At 42.4% G+C, this 18,516-nt stretch overlaps 1 protein-coding gene across 17 annotated transcripts in view; it reads left to right on the plus strand.

The window, feature by feature from the left end:
* The window catches only part of DTNA (dystrobrevin alpha), a 385,540-nt gene that overhangs the window by 325,830 nt on the left and 41,194 nt on the right, over positions 1 to 18,516 (plus strand). For 13 of the 17 annotated variants that reach the window (XM_073212753.1, XM_073212748.1, XM_073212755.1 and 10 more), the window contains 3 exons: positions 4,598 to 4,675; positions 5,217 to 5,309; positions 17,358 to 17,427. In XM_073212753.1, the coding sequence (XP_073068854.1) occupies positions 4,598 to 4,675; positions 5,217 to 5,309; positions 17,358 to 17,427 (241 nt within the window). Of the gene's footprint in view, positions 1 to 1,410; positions 2,166 to 4,597; positions 4,676 to 5,216; positions 5,310 to 5,987; positions 6,007 to 17,357; positions 17,428 to 18,516 lie in introns of those variants that run through there. The other 4 variants (XM_073212762.1, XM_073212758.1, XM_036996412.2 and 1 more) reach the window with 4 other exon arrangements.

An 18,516-nucleotide genomic window follows, 5' to 3' on the forward strand; every position in this document is an offset into this window, starting at 1 on the left:
TAAAGTTTTCTCCATGATTAATTTTTCTAAGATAAAATCCATTCCTTTTCAGTAAGGAGAGTAACTAAATTTATACATAAACAACCCTGAAGATTTCTTCACTCCTCTTTACACTTTCTGGGCATGTTGTCTGAAATTTCATGAAATTTGAAATAATTACTCTGCAGACCACACTTTATTCCATGTAGACCCAGAGCTCCACTAACGTGCTAGATTTTTTTTTCAAACCTGAATCAAACTGGTCTTTACACAAAGGTCCCCTTCCACGCCAAAACTTTAGAGCATAATTAAAGTTGCAGTTACCTCTCTGCTTCCCTTCAATAAGGTTTCTTCCCTTACTAGAGCTGCCTCAGCTGTCTGTGCATTCCCTGCACCCAGCAAACTTTTCTAGAGGCACTCAGGGAAAATACAGCTGATACAGCTTGGTGACATCAGGGGGACCACATATCAAATGTGGTGAGTCAGATATGACCTATGAATTATTATTTCTTCCGCAGTCCTTGCTTAAGACCATTCGACTTTCACACCAGCCTGAATTAATGACAACTAATTTTCCCATCGAGACACTGAGCTGTTTGTTAGCTTGTTCACAGGTTTGCATGAAAGACATTTGTGGTACAGATGGAAGATGTTGGAAGCCAAAAAGGGAGAGGGAAATAGAACTTTTCCAGAAAGTATCTCTTGACAAAACTGACTTGTGGACTCTTTATTGTATTTAAGTTAGTTTGATGACCTTGTTTCTAGTGAAGCAGATTTTATTTGCAATTAACAGTTATTTGAGGAAGGAGATGACTTTATAATAAGTCGTTCTTCAAAAGTCCAAACACCACACATTTATCAATTATTTAAGATCAATAAAAATGAAAATACCTGTTTTTAATTTCCCATGGTTCAAATATTTTCCATTTGACATTGTGATAGTAATTATTCCATCTGACATAATTTGTTTATATAATACTGTTGCTCTGTGAGACTGCATCCAGGACCTTTATTTAAATCCTTTTATTTTCATGTTCAATAAAAGAAATTTTTGACCAGAGCTAATAGAGTTACATAGCATAAACAGAAGATTTAAACCTATATCTCAGATTTAAGCAAAAAGGAGCATTTGTGTGTGGCTTTGTTACCTTAGAACACCCCAAAAATGTTTGTACTTAAGCAAAAATACTGGCCTCAGTTGTCACCCTTCAGAACTACAGGGTGAGTTTTAAATAAATATGAAATATTTTGAAATCGTTTTACCCTTCCAGAACCCATTGGGTGTGTGAGTGTGTGTGTGTGCAAACTTTGGAGGAAGGCCATTTATCTTTAAATAGATGCTAATTTTCAGGTCTTAAAAAGGAATAGTGAGAAAATAGATGTTTTTAGAGAAAAATAGACTGAAGGAGCATTCCCTGGCTCTTTTTCCAGCAGAACATAGAAACTGCAGAATGAACATTGTCATACCCTCCGGGGGTGATTGCCAGCACTGTTGACGAGGGTGTGTGTGAAGGGTGTGCTGACGCTTACGAGCTGGCCAGCGTCTGGGGCAGGACAATGACCAGGAAGAAGCTGTGCGCATGTGCGTTGGGGATGCCGGCCTCACTTCTCTTCGGCCTCGCTTCTCTTCGGGACCAAGATCAGATAACATTTATCACCCACCACCACGAGGAGCCGCAGCTGCTCCCAGGTGCAGAGGTCAAAGTCAGAATGTGTTTCAGTTGAGGCATGCGCAGGAGGAAGCTTCTGGAAAGCCGTAGTTGAGCCCAGACACACTGACCCGCCAGAGGCACTAATTTCTTAGTAAGGATGCCAGATCCCAGGCCCTGGTGAATTGGAAATATCACCTAACTGCTCCACACAAACTGCCAGACTACAAAATGAAAGTTTAAAAATCAAAAACATCCTATAGAATGTCGTGGGAATACATTGCTCTGAAGAAATGATAATCTGCATATTGCCACTATCTCCACAGCAGCTCAGGAGGAAACTTTCTCACTTTGCAATTGCCTTCCTCAAGCTCCTTGGGAGCTGCTGGGAAATCCGGAGAAGGCGCTGCTCATGAAAAGTCTCAAGTCTTGAAAAGACTCACATTTTAAGCGAAACTTGCCTCCCGGTCAAGTCTAAGTTCTTGATCCATTTCATTTAAAAAGTGGCTTTTTTTCTTCTTCATCGTGAGTTTGGTTCTTCTGCACATGGTCACAGTTTTGGCTTCTCAGAAATAAGCAATGAGAAGACCTTAAGGCTCGTTCTGGGGGTACAAAAGCTCATGCTCACTGAGCACCCTAAGTCAGGCATGCTCTAGGCACGGATACTCTGAGTTGCAGCAAAATGAAATAAATAGTTTATTTCTACAAACTCCTAAATGCAGGTAATGGAATTCCCATATTTTCCAAGAGCTGATTTTCCCAAAAATTCATGCAGGAAGGGAAAGGAACATGAAAAGAACATGAATGATTCCTTCTAACAAGCCTTGGGGTGGGCCCAGTGCAAAGAAAATGAACGAGTGTGCATGGGACGCCGCGCATCCCTCGGGAGGAGGAGGGATTCAGGGAGAAGGGAGAAAAAGTAAGTGGACAGATGGGGAGGAAGACCAGGTAGGGGAAGGAGAGAGGGGCCCAGGGGACTGGGGAAAGAGCACAATGCCCCTGAAGGAAGGCCGGGCGACTGCCCCGGCCCGCCCGGCCCGGAGCGGCTGTGCCTCAGTGTCCGAGGGCCCCCCTGGGCCACCGCATGGTGTGTGTCTCAGACCCCCGGGCCTGGGGGTCCCCGCGGAGACTCCTTGCTCATGTGTCTTCCTTTCCCTCTCACATGTTGAGCGTCAGAGGTCGTGTCTGTGTGATTATAAGGAAATAGCACCCCAATTTCTGGGATTCAAGGGGTAAGAAACCATAACCAGACCGTTTAGTTTGCAGAGAAGAATCACTGATAGCTCTCAAGTCCGAGTGGTTTTGCCAAGACCGATCATATGGTAGGCACGGCTTTCATGAATTATGAAAAACGGGGCGGGTGTCACGAGCCGCAGGGCATAGTCACTGGGAAATGGGTAGAGCGGGATATTCTTTGGGACGCGGCTTGGACGCTGCATTGGTGGTGGGTGATGGGAAAACGCCCACTGCGATGGCAGAAGGTGCACAGATTCCCAGCTTAGAAGGTGGAGGTCAGTATGCTGAAAAAAATCATTAGGTCCATCCGGAAAGTAAATTCTCCTAGAACATTAATCACCCCATTTTTAAGGTCAGTTTTATGTGTGCAGCTGTACTTCGGAAGTGCAGCAACCCTTTATAACGGGTTCGTTCCTGAAAAGCTGGATAGCACCTACATTCACCGAACATGAGTGTCTACTCTCCCCTAGTCATTTTCTCTATAAATCAAATTTGATTTTAACTTTACTAAACCTCACTATCTAAGGAGTCTTGTAGTAGATGCTGTTATAAAACAAGAAGTCTGATTTTAATGTGCATAGTTCTAATGTGGTATACAAATTTCTATTTTTGTGCTTCATGTTCTGAGTGTTACTATATAGTAAATCCTTAAAATTTGTAGTTTTTTAGATTTTGATTACGTTATAGGCCATCCTAATAGATATATAAAGTATTTATATATATAAGATATTCTTTTATATATATGAAAGATTTAGAACTTCTCAAAAAGTTTGGTTAAACTTCAAAATTTTAATCCCAGTAATTAAAATTTGGTATTCAAAGTAGGACAATCAATTTTTGTATTCTCCATGAAGGCGGGGATGGGGGCATAGTTTAGGAAGACCAGTGTTGCACAGGAAATTCTCAACCTGCAAAGAAGCAAACCCTTTAAGCACATTACAAGCACAACTGTAGTATCAGGAATTAACACTGTTTTCCAGGGAAGCTAGTAGATCTCGGGTGACTAGCTCAACCACACTTTGTTATTTATATTTGTCCTTTTATAAAACTACATTTTAAACATTTAAAACTGCCATTTAAATTACTAAGTAAAATGAATGTTCCTTATAGTGAATCTGACATCATGAGAACTTGCTTACTGATGGGACCAGTTTTAGGCACAGGAGTATGAATTTATATTTATAAAGCTCAAAGGCTTATTTTTTTTCTGATCCTCTGAAAGTTTTCTTGGCAGTCTCGCAGCCAAGGCCAGGGAGCATGTGCCTCCACAGTATAGCCTTTCCAATACGCAGCCTCTAACGAGGGAATTTAAGCCTCTTCAACCCAGAAAGTTGGCGAATATAAAGGCAAGGCTGGAGAAGTGAACTTCTTGAACGGGGTGGGAAGGTGGGAAGGACTCAGCGAACCACTGGATCGTCTGCATGGCAGTCTGCAGTGACTGCTGAACACATCTTCATGATGGCTGGGCATATGTGATGGCATATGTGAAGCAAAGAGCAGAGGCCAAGTCGGGGCTCCCAGAGGCTTGTGCGACTGTGGCTGTGGCTCCCAGGCCAGGCTTCCACTTCTGGTTCAGCTCTGTGGAAATCGGAAGCATCCTGAGCTCCTCCTGAGCAACAAGGCAGGCGTCCGAGCGCAGCTCGGGTGTGGGCGTAGCGTGCCCGCTTCAGTCCTGCCTGGCAGTGCACTGCTGGGTCTATGCTCTGACCCGCTTTTCCTGTCTCGCTGACTAGCTCTCCTCCCAAGGACGCTGACGCAGAACAGAGCAAACTGCTGGCTAGGGCTGTGCCAGCTTTTCTGAAGGGCAAAGGGTAAGTCAGAGCTGGAGTGTGCTGGAAGCCCGAGTTAACGGGACTAAACATGCAGGCTTGTGTCAGGAACGCTGTGTGTGAGCCCCTCTTTGCCCTGGTGGGGAGTCTGTGGTCACCCATTAACAGCACGGGCAGGTGTATCAAGCAGATCCATCTGTGTCACTCACTTGCCCTGGTTTCCTGCTGTCTTTAAGTGACTAAGCTTCAGATTTGATTTTCCAAAGGACACTTAATCTTTGCTTGCAGCCCATTTCAGTGTGTTTACTGTACAGATGAATTTCTTGGCCTTAGTGGTTTGGAGAATGCAAACCTGTTTTCTTAAAAGTTCCTTCACCTAAATGGAAGCCTTTACTTTTAAAGTTATTGAAATGGAATTGTGAATTTCATTGCTTGGATTTTGCTGTGGTTTTCATAGACCATCACTTATTTTCCCTTACTTGCTTGCTTTTTTAAATGCCTTTTTTACCACAAACCCACTGCTGCCTGCTCTCCTCCTGCTGTCTGCCTCTCCGCCCAATGCCCTTCCTTCCCCCCGTTTCAGGACACAGTACCGTCTGAACGTGGCAGACAGGCTAGCTGATGAACACGTTCTCATCGGGATGTATGTCAGCATGCTCCGGAGCAGCCCCTCATGGTTAGTGCGGGTCTGCCTGCCTGACCATCCCTTGAGAGGACAGTCTGGTCTCTTGACACCCAGTCTCAATGCCAGACAAAGCCACTGGGTGCCAGAGGTGTCACTCAGACACTTTTTAATTCAATGGAAACATCTTTTGTGATGTTAGTTTTTGGATACATAGAATTGTTGGGGAGGAAAAGTTGTCTTCTACCATTCAAAGTTCTTCTAGGTAGTCTAAGAATTAAATAGACATAAGGCAGAGTTATGGGAGAAAGTGAAACAGAAGTTTGATTACATGCCTACCTTGTGCATACATGGGACTGACTCAGGAAAACTCAGGAATAGTTCCCCAAAATGTCAAGGCATCTCCTTAAATACCATCTTCAGCTAAAGACGAAAGATGCTGGGGGCTGGGAGTCACTTATGGGGTGTTTCCAGTCAATAAGGGGAAGGTCATGCAGGTGTCAATCTTTACCTTCTCATTTGGTAAGAGTTTCTGGAGATTTAGGTCACCCTTCCTGGTACAGCAGGGAGACACTCTTACAAGTGGAGATCCCCTTATGCATGTAAATGTCTCTTACAAAAGAGGAGCTTCCTTCTGCAGTTTCTTAAAAGTAACCAGCATGCCAATGAGACATATCTTGAGGTGGCAAAATTTGCTCCCTTACAGAAGCCATACCCTTGTTTTTATCACAGCTAAAGGGGAAACTCATCTAAATGGCACCGAGCTCAATAGCATTCCAGCGAACACAGGACTCGGTCCCCAGTGTCAAACTGCCGCAAAATGGTGATGTGATGCAAGAATGTCTCTCATTCTCTGCTGATCTGGACAACAGTGCTCCATTCGGTTACCTGAAAAAGAGGAAGGGAATGGGGTGGGGCCATGCTGTGTAAATCATTCCTCTGACGATAATAGGAGAAGTTGTCTTTCAACTTTTCTCTTACTTAAGTATTTCTGGGAAGCCATCCTGATAATACTCACTTTCAAGTCCAAGAAATGCAAAGCTTGCTTTCAGGTATGTATAAATCCAGACGGCCCTGCACGTGAGGATAAAATATCCACACAGTCATTCTCCTTCCACGTTAAGTATGACATACGAGATTCTTCCCACTGGTTAAAGTTACTTGGTTTTAATAATAAATGTACCTTTGCAGTTTGAATGAAAATAAATGGATAGGCTACATATTTATCATACAGTTCAGCCTAGTTTATTCTATTGTTTTACAATTGTGTTTAGCAAACCAGTTCCTTAGACATATTTCAGTTTTGCTTAATAACTCTACTTTTCTCTGAAGGAAGGAATTTTTTGCAGTTACAAGTATTATGTGAGTCATTGGGTTAAGTTCCCTTTAAAATAGCCCCTTTTACTCCGGAAAACATCCTACAAGCATGTAGTGGCCATTGCTCAGTCCTCATCACCCTCCCACTGTGTATTGTTAGCTATTTCTTTGTTTCTAGAACTCTCCACCCTTGACTGTTTCCTGCTTCTGATGCCTTGAAACTAATTTTACAAAAATTAGCCTCTGAGATGTGTTTAGGTGCTGCACTGATGAGCATTATTTGTTTTAATAGCTAAGCTGTTGGGAAATCCAGCCCAAGGAGAGCTTCCTGGTTTGGGTGAGACCTCAGCTGGGGAGGGGCTGTTAACTCTGACAGAGAAAGAATTCTCAGGCAGGTGGAACAGGTGCAAGGAGCAGTGTAATAAGGTGAAAGCGCACACTAGAGTGGGGGTTGCCGGCGGCTCCAGAGTGCGCTGCAGGCCGGGTCGGGGCCCGTGGTCCTGTAGCTGCGGCCTGAGCAGGGCAGAATATTCACTGGGATTGGTGGGGTTTTCTCGAAATAGGGAGGGGGTTTCCGGGAAAGAACGTGATGCCCCCCTTTTGTCCTTTGATGTTCTGCCCAAGGGGTGTGATTTTAGTATGTTAATCAGCCTAGGATGTTCTCTGAGATGCAGTCAGGGTCCACTTCTCCACGTGTCAGTTTTGGCCGGTCGGTATCTACACCCTCCCTTCCCCACATCCCGGAGAACAGTTCACGCTGTTTAGGGTATAAACAAGCATCTAACCGAATGTAAACTCGTGCCAGTGTCCCCAGCCCCTTCTCTGTTCATGGCTGGCTATCTGTAACAGTTACATATTTATCTTAATTAGTGTTTTTAAAAATACACAACCAGCACACTAACTTCATTGAATACCATATCCTACTCTTCAAGGAGATAAAAATGCACTCTTCAGCTAACCCCATTTCTTTGCTCAAAGCTTCCAAATGTGTGGATCAAACAGGTCCTCTTCCTCCTCACATCTCAGGTTTTCAAAATCACCAGTGGGAAGAGGGATTGCTTTAATCTTATCCCCAATGAGTTGGGCTCCCCAATGTTATATGGTAGCTGAAACAACAGAACTAAACAGAATTACCAAAAAAAAAAAAAAAACCACAGCAAAAAATCTGTATTAGTAGTCCTCAAAGAATACAGCCCATAAAGTGATACATGATCTCGCCCTGAGTCCTCTGCCCCATAATTCTGAGCACATTCCTGTTGTTTCTACCACTCTTTTTTGATTGTTCCTAATTACAGTTGTAACAAAGAAATCTCGAAAGAGTTTGCCACTGGCACTCCCAGGCCTCTTCCCTACTCTAGAGGTTGACGTTTTGACTTGATGTTCACTTGAGACCATAAAACTCTCTCAGCAGAGATCACTTACATCTATTTATGAAAGCTAGATATGATACTTATTTTGAAAACAAAACAAAATTTAAGGCCATGAAGCAGACTCTGTTTTAAAAGCTGCTGCCCTCCATATTTCTCATGTTTTTTTTCCTGTCCTTAAAAATGTCTGACTTCTCTTTTGAATTTCTCACATTTCCTGCCCTTGGTGTTTAGATCCTAACAATTCTCTACACCTGCCAAAGTGATGTAAGTACTGCAGTGACTTCAGCTACTCTGTTACTTCTGTAGCTGGGATGCATTACTGTCATTCTCTGAGGAGACAAATACAGTAACAATCATGAGCCACCATTTTTATTGATAGACGGTCTTATGTTGGTTTCCAGTGTGCAGCACAGTCGCTCACCAGTTACCCACACTATTAAATCCTTACCTCCACTAATGCAGTAACCACCTGTCAACGTAAGAAGTGTTACAGAATCATTGGCTATATTCTCCATGCTGCATTTCCATCCCTGTGACCATCTTGTATTGTGATTGAGAATTTTTGTGCCCATTTATCTCCCTCACACACATGCACTCCAACCCCTCCCCCATGGTAACCACCAGTCACTTCTCAGTGTCTATGACCTACTGCTATTCTGTTCATTCTGTTTTGCTTTTTATTTATATTCCACAAATAAGTGAAATCATATGGTATTTGTCTTTGTCCACCTGGCTTATTTCACTGAGCATAATACCTTCTAGGTCCATCCATGTTGTTGCAAATGGCAGGATTTCTTTTTTTTAATAGCTAAATAATATTACATTGTGTATATATACCATATCTTCTGTATCTATTCCTCTACTGATGGACACAGGTTGCTTCCATATCTTGGCTATTGTCAATAATGCGGCAATAAGCATGGGGTGCATATATATTTTTGAATCGAGCATTTTGTTTTCTTTGGTAAAATTCTAGTGGGTAAATTCTTCAGGTAAATTCCTAGGAGTGGAATTACTGGGTCGAATGGTATTTCTAGTTTTAGTTTTTTTGAAGAACCTCCATACTGCTTTCCACAGGGACCACACCAGCTTACATTCCCACCAAGAGCGTAGGACGGTTCCCCTTCTCCATATCCTCACCAGCACTTGTTGTTTCTTGTCTTTTAAAGGATGGTAGCCACTCTGGCTGGTGTGAGGTGACAGCTCACTGTGGTTTTCAGTTGCATTTCCCTGATGATTAGTGATGATGAGCCACTGTTTTTTATAGCACTTGCCTGACACTAAGCACAGTGCTCAAACTTTATCTATGCAATTACCCCCAGACACACCAGGAGACGTATTCAAGGTCACACGCCAGCAAGTCTCATGCACAAATCTTCCAACACGGGGTCCTGGCTTTCTACCGCCCCATTCCTCAGGGCCCCTCTCTGTGTGCCCTTCATGAGATGGTTTGCAAACAGGAACCTAATAGCTGTTCTTGATCAAGAGGTTGGTTTAGTAATTATTTGTATATGTTCCTGATTAACTCTGTGTAGGAGACCTTTTACCCTGTTTGAACTACCTATCACAATGGAAAATGGACTTGTGTAAATAGTCAGATGCTAAATTAAAGAAACGAGAATCCTAGCTGGTTCTGATGTCAGATAAGCGAAATAAACTACCTCAAGGGAGAAATCCTGCTTTCTTCTGATTCAATGAAGTTTTAAAAGCCTTACAGTTTTCAGGCACCCTCTGCGGTGGGGGAGGGAGGGTAACAGTGCAGTGAGAGCTGTTTCTGCCCAGTGGTGCCCGGGAACCCACAGTGGTAGGCAACCCAAAGAGTAGGAAAACAGCCCAGAATCACCAGGTCTAACCAGAATTACATCCTGATGCTTAACTATTCACAAGCTTCTGGTATATTTCTCTCAACTCCAGAAAGGCCCCGGTGTGAGGAGGGAGGGAGTACAGTCTGTACTCTGAAGTCAGGTTGACATATAACTAGGTTAAAATGTGATCTGCTTATCTTTTTCTCAACTGAAGAAATTGTTTATTTGATACCTATTTCTGGGTTTCACATATGAGGTCTAAATCTTTATTGACTTGCCTTTTTAAAGCCCTGTAATAGGACCCCACTGCAGTTAGCTGACACCCTGACCCCACTCACTGCTGCAGTCTGTGCAGGATCCAGCCCCCGCCTCCCCCTTCTCAGCCCCGCCCTGGGGCTTCTCCCACTCCATCTCCATATTTAGGAGCATCAGTTTTCCATCAGTTCCTGTAAACAATTCCTGAAACTGCCTCAAGTCCATTACAGTGGTTCTTCCCATGCCTGGAACATTCTCCCTATCTGACCACTGCCCTCTCCTTCCACTCGCATGTACCGGCCACTCTGGCCTCCAGCCTCAGTTCAGCGGCGTCCCCTCCACCAGTCTCTGTGGTGACATCCACGTACCCCATTCTTGCCATGACTGTCATCACTGACCGGTGTGTGGCGGCCCAAAGTCTGTCTGCTCTTCGGAGCAGGGACCTTCTCTGGCTTCCACCACCACACTCCAGGCACCTGGCACTCACCTGGCACAAAAGGTGTTGCACTTAGACCATTAATGCAGAATACTGATAGTGCTCTAGGCATAAAATTCCCTCTCACTATAAACAAAATTGTTAGGAGTCCTCAGAAAATCTTTTTAATCGAAAAATTAATATTTTTACTATTGAAAAAATCACCTGTTATAAATTAGCCATATATTGAACACTTAGTGGAAGAGAATAAAGTAGGTGGAAAAGTGAAGTATTAAGCTTGACAGAGAGAGCGGCAGTGAACAGGGGTGAAAGCAGCACCAGCTGTCCACTGAATGGGGAAAACAACCCATAGGAGGCCAGAGAAGACCAAAAGTGACATTGGGCAAAAATTTATTAAAGATTTTAATGCTCTCTGATCTCCCTCCAGTTTGTATTAGTCTGCTAAGGTTCCTGTAACCCCAGACTGTGTGGGGCTGAAGCAGCAGAACTTTGTTTTCTCCTGGCTCTGTAGGCTGGACGTCCCAGGCCAGGGATTGACAGCTCGGACTCCCCGGGGTCTCTCCTTGGCCAGATGCTGCCCACTGGCTGTGTCTGCCTTTCTCTGCACAAACATCCTCAGTCCTATTCCTCTTCTTACCGGGACGCCAGTCCCATTGGGCTAGGCCCCACGCTTCTGGCCTCACTGACCTGTCACTACCTCTTCAGGAAGCCATACTCCCAATAGGGCCACACTCTAAGGTTCTGGGGGTTGGGGCTTCGGCACGGGAATTTGGGGGAGACACAGTTCAGTCCACAGCCCACTTGAGCACTGAATCCACTGAATTGCATGCCTTTAATACTTCTAATGTGTAGGCTAAAATTTGGTTGCCCCTTTTCAGCAAATATTATGAAAAAAATGTAAGTTTATTGCAACCTTTTGAAAGAAAAAAGAAATTGTTATGTACACTCACTTAAAGTGTCCTTTTTAGATGAGTTTTTGATTCCTTGTTACCCCCACTCCTTTAGTTGTGGGGTAAGACTTCTGAGAAAGGTGTTTCCTTAGATTTCCAGAAATAGAGACCTGACAGTGTCACACCACCAGGCATATATTTCCATTGGCTGTATTGTGCCCGTGGAGATTTTCTGAGCACCATCAGATGATAAATTGATTTTAAGATGGTTTCATTTTCATTATAGATTCTGATCCATTTTAAGTTTCCATGGAAAATGAGTGGCACTCCCAGCCTGACGAGCTTATTGATGTACATCACCAGCACAGTACTGGGCACCTGGGAGTGACTCAGCATGAGTTCCTCATTTGATTTTGAACAGGGTTTAAGGCACATAGTAAGTAGATTTTAAAATCTCATTTTGTAAAATCTCTGCATTATAAAAATGGTAGAAATAAACTGGTAGCTCATGGGCATTCATCCATGTTGAATAGATGAACTTCAGAATATGCTTTCTTCCAATGTGCTAAAATATAAAGAATTCAGAATGGGATATAGTCTCATATGTTGCCTGATAAATTGTGTGAAAGGGACATTTTGATTACAAGCTCCAGACAACCTGCAGCTTTGCCCAGAGGAGCCGGGTGGGAGGGGAGGGGCTGTGCCGCCGGTAACTCTTCCTTGGTTTAGCAAATCAGACTGTAACCAACACCGACTGCTTCGATGAAATTATTGATGCAAGTGAACTGTCTTCGTTTTGGTATAACCTAAAAAACTAACCAATCATATTGTCTTGAGCAAAAAGCTAATTTATAGTTAAGGAGGTGATGGTGCAAAACATGGTCAGACCAAGACAACGTCACCCACTTCTCAGAGGTGAGAGTAAAGAGAGACGATCACAGAGTCTGGCCATGTGTCCTGGCTGCTGTAAAGGAAAACTGAGGCCCAGAGCAGATAAGTGACTGCCCAGAGTCACACTTTAAGTGAGAGGCTAGAGTCTGAACCTGGAAATGGTCCGGTCCACCCTCTTCTGTGGAATCGCCACCAGTTACTCAGTTCTGAGAGTCAGCATTTCTTCTCAGGGAGCTTTCAGAGGACATCTGCTTTCCTGATCTTTAAAATGACAACAAAACGAGAACCAGAAGAGAATTTGTTGTGACTGGAGGTGGACAGGATCTGATGGTGATAAATGTGAGTGTGTATGATGGCGTTTCTATGAAATTTAGCACCTATGTCAAGCAGATTGGGAATCTGTATGCAGCAATAGAGATGTCTTGATTTTAAATCTACCAGATGTGAATAATTCACGGTTCAATTTTAGGTGGCATGACTAGTGTTAAAGTAGAGTATGTTTTCTGTATCCTTCTGATTTTCTCAAGTGTTGAGGATTCATGCAGAGCCAAGAAGGGTATAGAACCTGTAGGCCAAAGACCAAGATATTGCAAGCCTAAGAGAGCTGACCTTTATTACCGTTATTCATTCTTTCAGCCAACTAATTCTTAGGTAGTTCCCACTGTGTTTCAAGCACTGTGCTAAACACTTAAGATCTAATGATGAAAAGATTGAACCAATCTGCCCTAAAAGAAGTTACAGTTTAGTGAAGGACAAAGACAAAGGAAAAGGCAATTAAAATGCCAGGCCATACAGTGCGGAGCCCTGTGGGCAGATGTGGGCGGGTGCAGGAGGCAAAGCCTGCGATTCACTTGAGGAACTTAACTGCCGTGAGGCTGCAAGAATAATGGGGTGAGAGGAGGAAGCTAGATTGTGCAAGACATGGGAAGTCTTATGTAAGAGGTGGAAAAATGAGAACCTACTGAAGAATTTTGTGCAGAGGAATGTGATAGCCAACCTCATTTTTAAAAGATCACTGACTACGGAGAATAGAGAATGAATAGGAGGGGAAACAAGTCTACCATCAAAGCAGCCTGGGGAGAGAGCTTTACACTGATTCAGGATCAGAAGATTAGGAATCTGCGGCCTGGAGCATATCAGTGACAGTTGGAATAGAAGGAAATGGAGTGACTGGAGCATTTGCAGGAGGTGGAATGCTGGGCCTTGGCGGACTATGTAACATGGCTGTAGAGTCAGGGGCTCGATAAAGGAATTTGAAGGCTCTCTATGAAGAAGACATTATTATGAAAGCTTCTATTATTTTTATCCAGGAAGGTTGCCATCTCATGATGTCCTATCTTGAACCTTTAAGGCAGTCATTAAGGAGCCAGCTGTTGAAGCTTTGAGAGTTAGTTCATCTCCCTCCTCATTCCTTAGTCCCATAAAACCACTTCTGGCCCCAACTGCTGTGTCCTTTACACCCCACTCTCTTCTGCTCTCTGATTCCTAAAGGCCTGCAGAGGGCTCTGTTCTCATAGCATTTTGCTCTCAACCAACTGCAAAGGAGAAAGTAACCTGATAAAGGGAAGTCCACTTCAGTGCTAGCTAGTAACGAAGGCAGTATTCCTCCTGTTAGCTATTTGCATTTTAATAGAGTAGTGCATGAAGCCTAATGACCTAAGACCTTAAGGTCTTAACCAATTAAATTCTGTCACCATTCAGACCAATGGAAGAAATATTAAGAGAAAACATGGAATTATTTCTGGTGCCCTTTGGACCACATTATTATTTGGCTGACTTCCCACATTGGAAGTCAGAACAGGCCTGCTGAGAAACCAAAGAAATGTGGCCAAACTGAGTTCCAGAAGTGTTTGCTAGGTCACAAGTCAGCAAGCCTTGCTTAGCTGGGGCCACCTGAGTTTCCTAGAATGTCATTTGAAATCGCTAGCCACAGAGACTGGCCACATACTTAAGGTAGAAAGAGGAGAACTTTCGGAATGATAGATGTCCCCACTTGGGAGCCATCTACAACACAGCTGCTTTTTTATTCATCATGGTCTGGTGGCAAGATTGCTGATTTTAATTTCTAGAAATTAATAGCCAAGGGTAGAGAAAGTGTTAGCATTGGTATTTCTGTAATGATTTAGGGATTATGAGCCATTCATTTTCAACTATTTGTAATTGAAGTCTTGAAATAATGGAATTTATCAGAAGAATTCTTCATTCACCCTGGTACAATTTGAACATACTGAAATGGCACATGTGAGCTCATAAATCATACATATGCAGGATGGGCTAATATACGCCCTGCCCCCATTCACTTGGCTGGTGGGGGAAAGGTGTGGACATGAGTTACAGCTTACCAGACAGACTCCCGTAACTTCACTGCTTACATTTCCAGGACTCCTTTTATGTACCTTCATCCTACTTATACTGGCTGGTCATTTTATCATGAGGATTTTTTATCAAGGTTTTTTTTATTGTTTATTTATCAGAATACTCACAAATGTTTTTGACAAAGTCACTTTGAGGCAGGCAAACAGATTGTCCTTGGCTTGGAGCAGTGGCACTGTGTCTGTACAAACTGTTGAATTAGGCATACAGTTTCTAATACACCAGCCAGAAGTGATAAAATCAAGATCAGCTGTTCCTCGTGGAGTAGTTTTACTTATAAAGCAAAGACATTCTCCTTTTTAGAGCTATAACAAGAAATTTAGTTACTATTTTTAACCGCTGCAGAGCACAGACATTGCATTACAAGGACAAACGTCTGGCTTCAAGGCACCATTTTCCAGTACCAATTCCTGTTGCTATTAGAACTGTCCTCTTACTCCAATTGTACGCTGTTTGAAATCTCAGTCCTCAGGGCTTGGTGCTATGCATATGTTAGCCTGGAATCCTAGAACTTTCTGTTTTAGGGAATATTTATGAAATACCATACATACTACATGGATTTCACTTAAATACTCATGTAAAATCATCTCCTTTGTATGGTTTACATTTGGGATTCATCTCACGTTTAAATTTTTCATTATATTTTCAAGCCCTGCCAAGTCCTTGCTACTCAAAAGTGTTGTATTTGAGTAGCAAGGACCAGCAGTATCAACATATATTGAAAGCTTGTTAGAAGTGCAGATTCTCAAGTCCCATTCCCCACTAACCCTAACTCCCACTACAGAATCAGAAGCTGCATTTTTCACACAATCCCTAAGTGATACGTATGCACACTAAAGTTTGAGAAGCTCTGGTAGGTGTTGGATTTTGAAGGAGACAAGAATTATTAATGAATCTGAACAGGTTACTTAAGCTAAGCAATAACACTGTATTAACATTTTAGGGCATTTAATGTGTTCTAGGCATCATACTATCTTGATGCATTTTACATGCATTATTTCATTTGGTCAGAAGGAAAAAGAAGACTCGGTAAATGGAAAAATTCGGGAATATTCTGGATAGTTACCATGTCCCAGAAGAAAGGGTTAAACCTAGAATGGAGGTGTTTGGACATTAATGGGGTGTATGCATGGTTTAGCATGTGAACATTTACATGTACAGTTTACATATGTGAGGAGTATAAACTAGAGCAGAGGTAGTGAGACAGGAAAAAATGCTGCATAGTGGATTCAGCCAGCCCGGGAAGAGCTTTTCGGAAGTGTAATAGCTAATATTCTGAAAGCCCATGATTTTCACTCATTTTCTCACTTCAGAACAAAGGTTAAAAGACTATGTTGAATGTTTACTTCATATGTAATTGTGCTTATAAATAATGTAAATGGATGTTACTTTATATGGATAAAAGTCTTTACAATGAATAGTTCTTATAACCTTAATATTAGTACAAAAATGTGTTGTTTTTAATGTGCAATCCTGAATATTTTTTTCTTAAGAAATAGGCTTAAGTGTAAAAGCCAGTGGAGAATATAAGCATATGTAAAGATGAGAAGAACTAGTTCCTAGTCTTGCTTCTGACTTGATACCATAATAATTGATAATCCAAACTATGACCAAGAGATTAATGTTACTAATATATTCCACAGAATTTTTCTTAATGGCACTCAAAGCTTAATCTTGGATGAACAAACTTCTGAAATATGGGAGAGTTGATAGTGCTTGTATTTGCATTACTTTTTTAGGAACTCTGATCATCTTTATTATAGTATGAACAATTTATAGAAATTTATAGGAGACACTGTACAGTTCCCATTAATATCATTACAAACTACTGTTATAATCCACATTTCTGGAAGTAAATATAAAATGTCAAGGTACTGGGTAGTAGTATGACCAACGAGAATCCTGTTGGTCATCTATTGCTATGTAAGGATTACCCAGACACTTAGCAGCTTCAACAATAAGCACTTATTATTCCACAGGAGGTCAGGCACCAGGTTTAGCTTCGCTAGGAGCCTGTGGCTCAGGGACATCCACGAGGCTGGAGTCAAGCTGTCAGCTGGGCTGTGGCCCTATCTGAAAGCTGTCCCGGGGACTTCACCCCAGGCCTGCAGTTCCTCCTCCTGGGGCCTTTCCACAGGCGGCCTCGTGACAAGACAGCTAGCTTCCCACAGAAAAAGCAATCGGGAAGCGCTCAGGAGGAAGCATCCAAGGTGGAGGCCGCAGTCCCGTGTGACTTCACATGGAGGCAGCATTTGGTCACTTCTACCTACTTCTGCCCATTCTGTGCCTTGGAAGCAAGTCAGTAGGTTCTGCCCTTACTCAAGGGAGAGGATCACGCACATCTGTGTCTGCCAGCAGGGAGGGTCACTGCAGATGGACCACAGGTTTTTTTTTCCCACTTTGAGTCCATATTTTCTGACATGTCTATTTTGGACATGTATTATTTGTGTAATAAGCAAAAATGTTAAAGTCAATAAAAATTAAAAAGAAAATATTCTTTTATCAGAAATATTACCTGAAAAGTCACTACTCTTTGGAGCTTTCTTAGTGAGACAGTTGAATTGACTGAACACAGGATGTGTTAATGACCTTCCCAGCCACTATCAGATCACGTCGTGAGTCCAGGTCTGATATCATTAACCTAACGGTTTTGTATAGCTATGAAATCTTTGCACTGATAAACTAAAAAAGCGAAGCCCCGGTGGTGCTGTGGACACACTGGTCTTTCTCTCTGCCTGACCGTCTCCTTGCTCTGCTCCCAACAGCATGCTCGATGAAGAGCACAGGCTGATCGCCAGGTACGCAGCAAGACTGGCAGCGGAGTCCTCCTCCTCGGTAAGTCTTCTGAGTGAGAAGATGTCATGTTGGTGTTTATCCTGCAGCTGGCATTACACCAGCAGAGCTGGAGCATTTCACTGTGTGGCCTATAAGACCCAGGAATGGCCTGGCCTTCCACTACTTCCTTTTTCACTGCTTAGTTCTCATGTTAATATGGACAGAGCATAGCCTGAGACACTCTGCCACCACATTGCTGAGCCAGCCCAATATCTGATTCCTCTGGGTGGTTCCTGACCCTGTGATATAAAGAGCAAGGCGATGACTCCAGGCCACAGCGGACTCAGATAAGTCTCTACTGTCAACAGCACATGAAACATGCACAAGAAAGACAATAGTTATATAATGATGTCAGAAAGAAAAACCTGAATCACAGGTCAAAGTTGCCACATGCCCTATGTAGCAGTAGAAAGCTATCTAGAATATAAAACATAGGACCTCTAAATTATTCATTAGCACCACAGATCATTTCTTTGTTCAAAGAAATGTTAATTAAAAAGCAGGCTGAGTTTTCATATCTTTGGCTTTAGACAATCATGTTTTCAAGTTTGGTATTCTTTTGTAGAGAGATTAGTTGTGATTTTTAAAAATTTGTTTTAAAAATAAATATTAACATTGAAGAATTTCTACCATGTATTGTAGGACAAAGAAAGCAAGGCACAGAGAAGTATACATAATATGACCTTGTGTTTGTAAAACAGTGACAAATTACTGCTTGACTAAATGCACATGTATGCATGTATGATATATATATATATGTACTGTATTAACATTACCTTCACCATATACATATATGTGCATTTAGCCAAGGGTTATTTTGTATATATACATATATATAACTCATTAAGAGTTAATTTGTGTACACACACACACACACACACACACACACACACACATACACACATATAATTATGTGAGAATGGAGAGAACCATGGCTGTGTATACACCAGTTGTTAAAACTGGACTAGGTTGCATGACTAGAAATTCTGAGCTGGTGGTATGAATATAGAAGAAGTATATATGTATATCATATTCATATAAAAGGAGGAATTATATTATAAAATTATGTGTATGAATAGTGAAATGCTA

The sequence above is a fragment of the Manis javanica genome, chromosome 9 (genome assembly GCF_040802235.1).
Source record: "Manis javanica isolate MJ-LG chromosome 9, MJ_LKY, whole genome shotgun sequence".
Taxonomy (NCBI): Eukaryota; Metazoa; Chordata; class Mammalia; order Pholidota; family Manidae; genus Manis; species Manis javanica.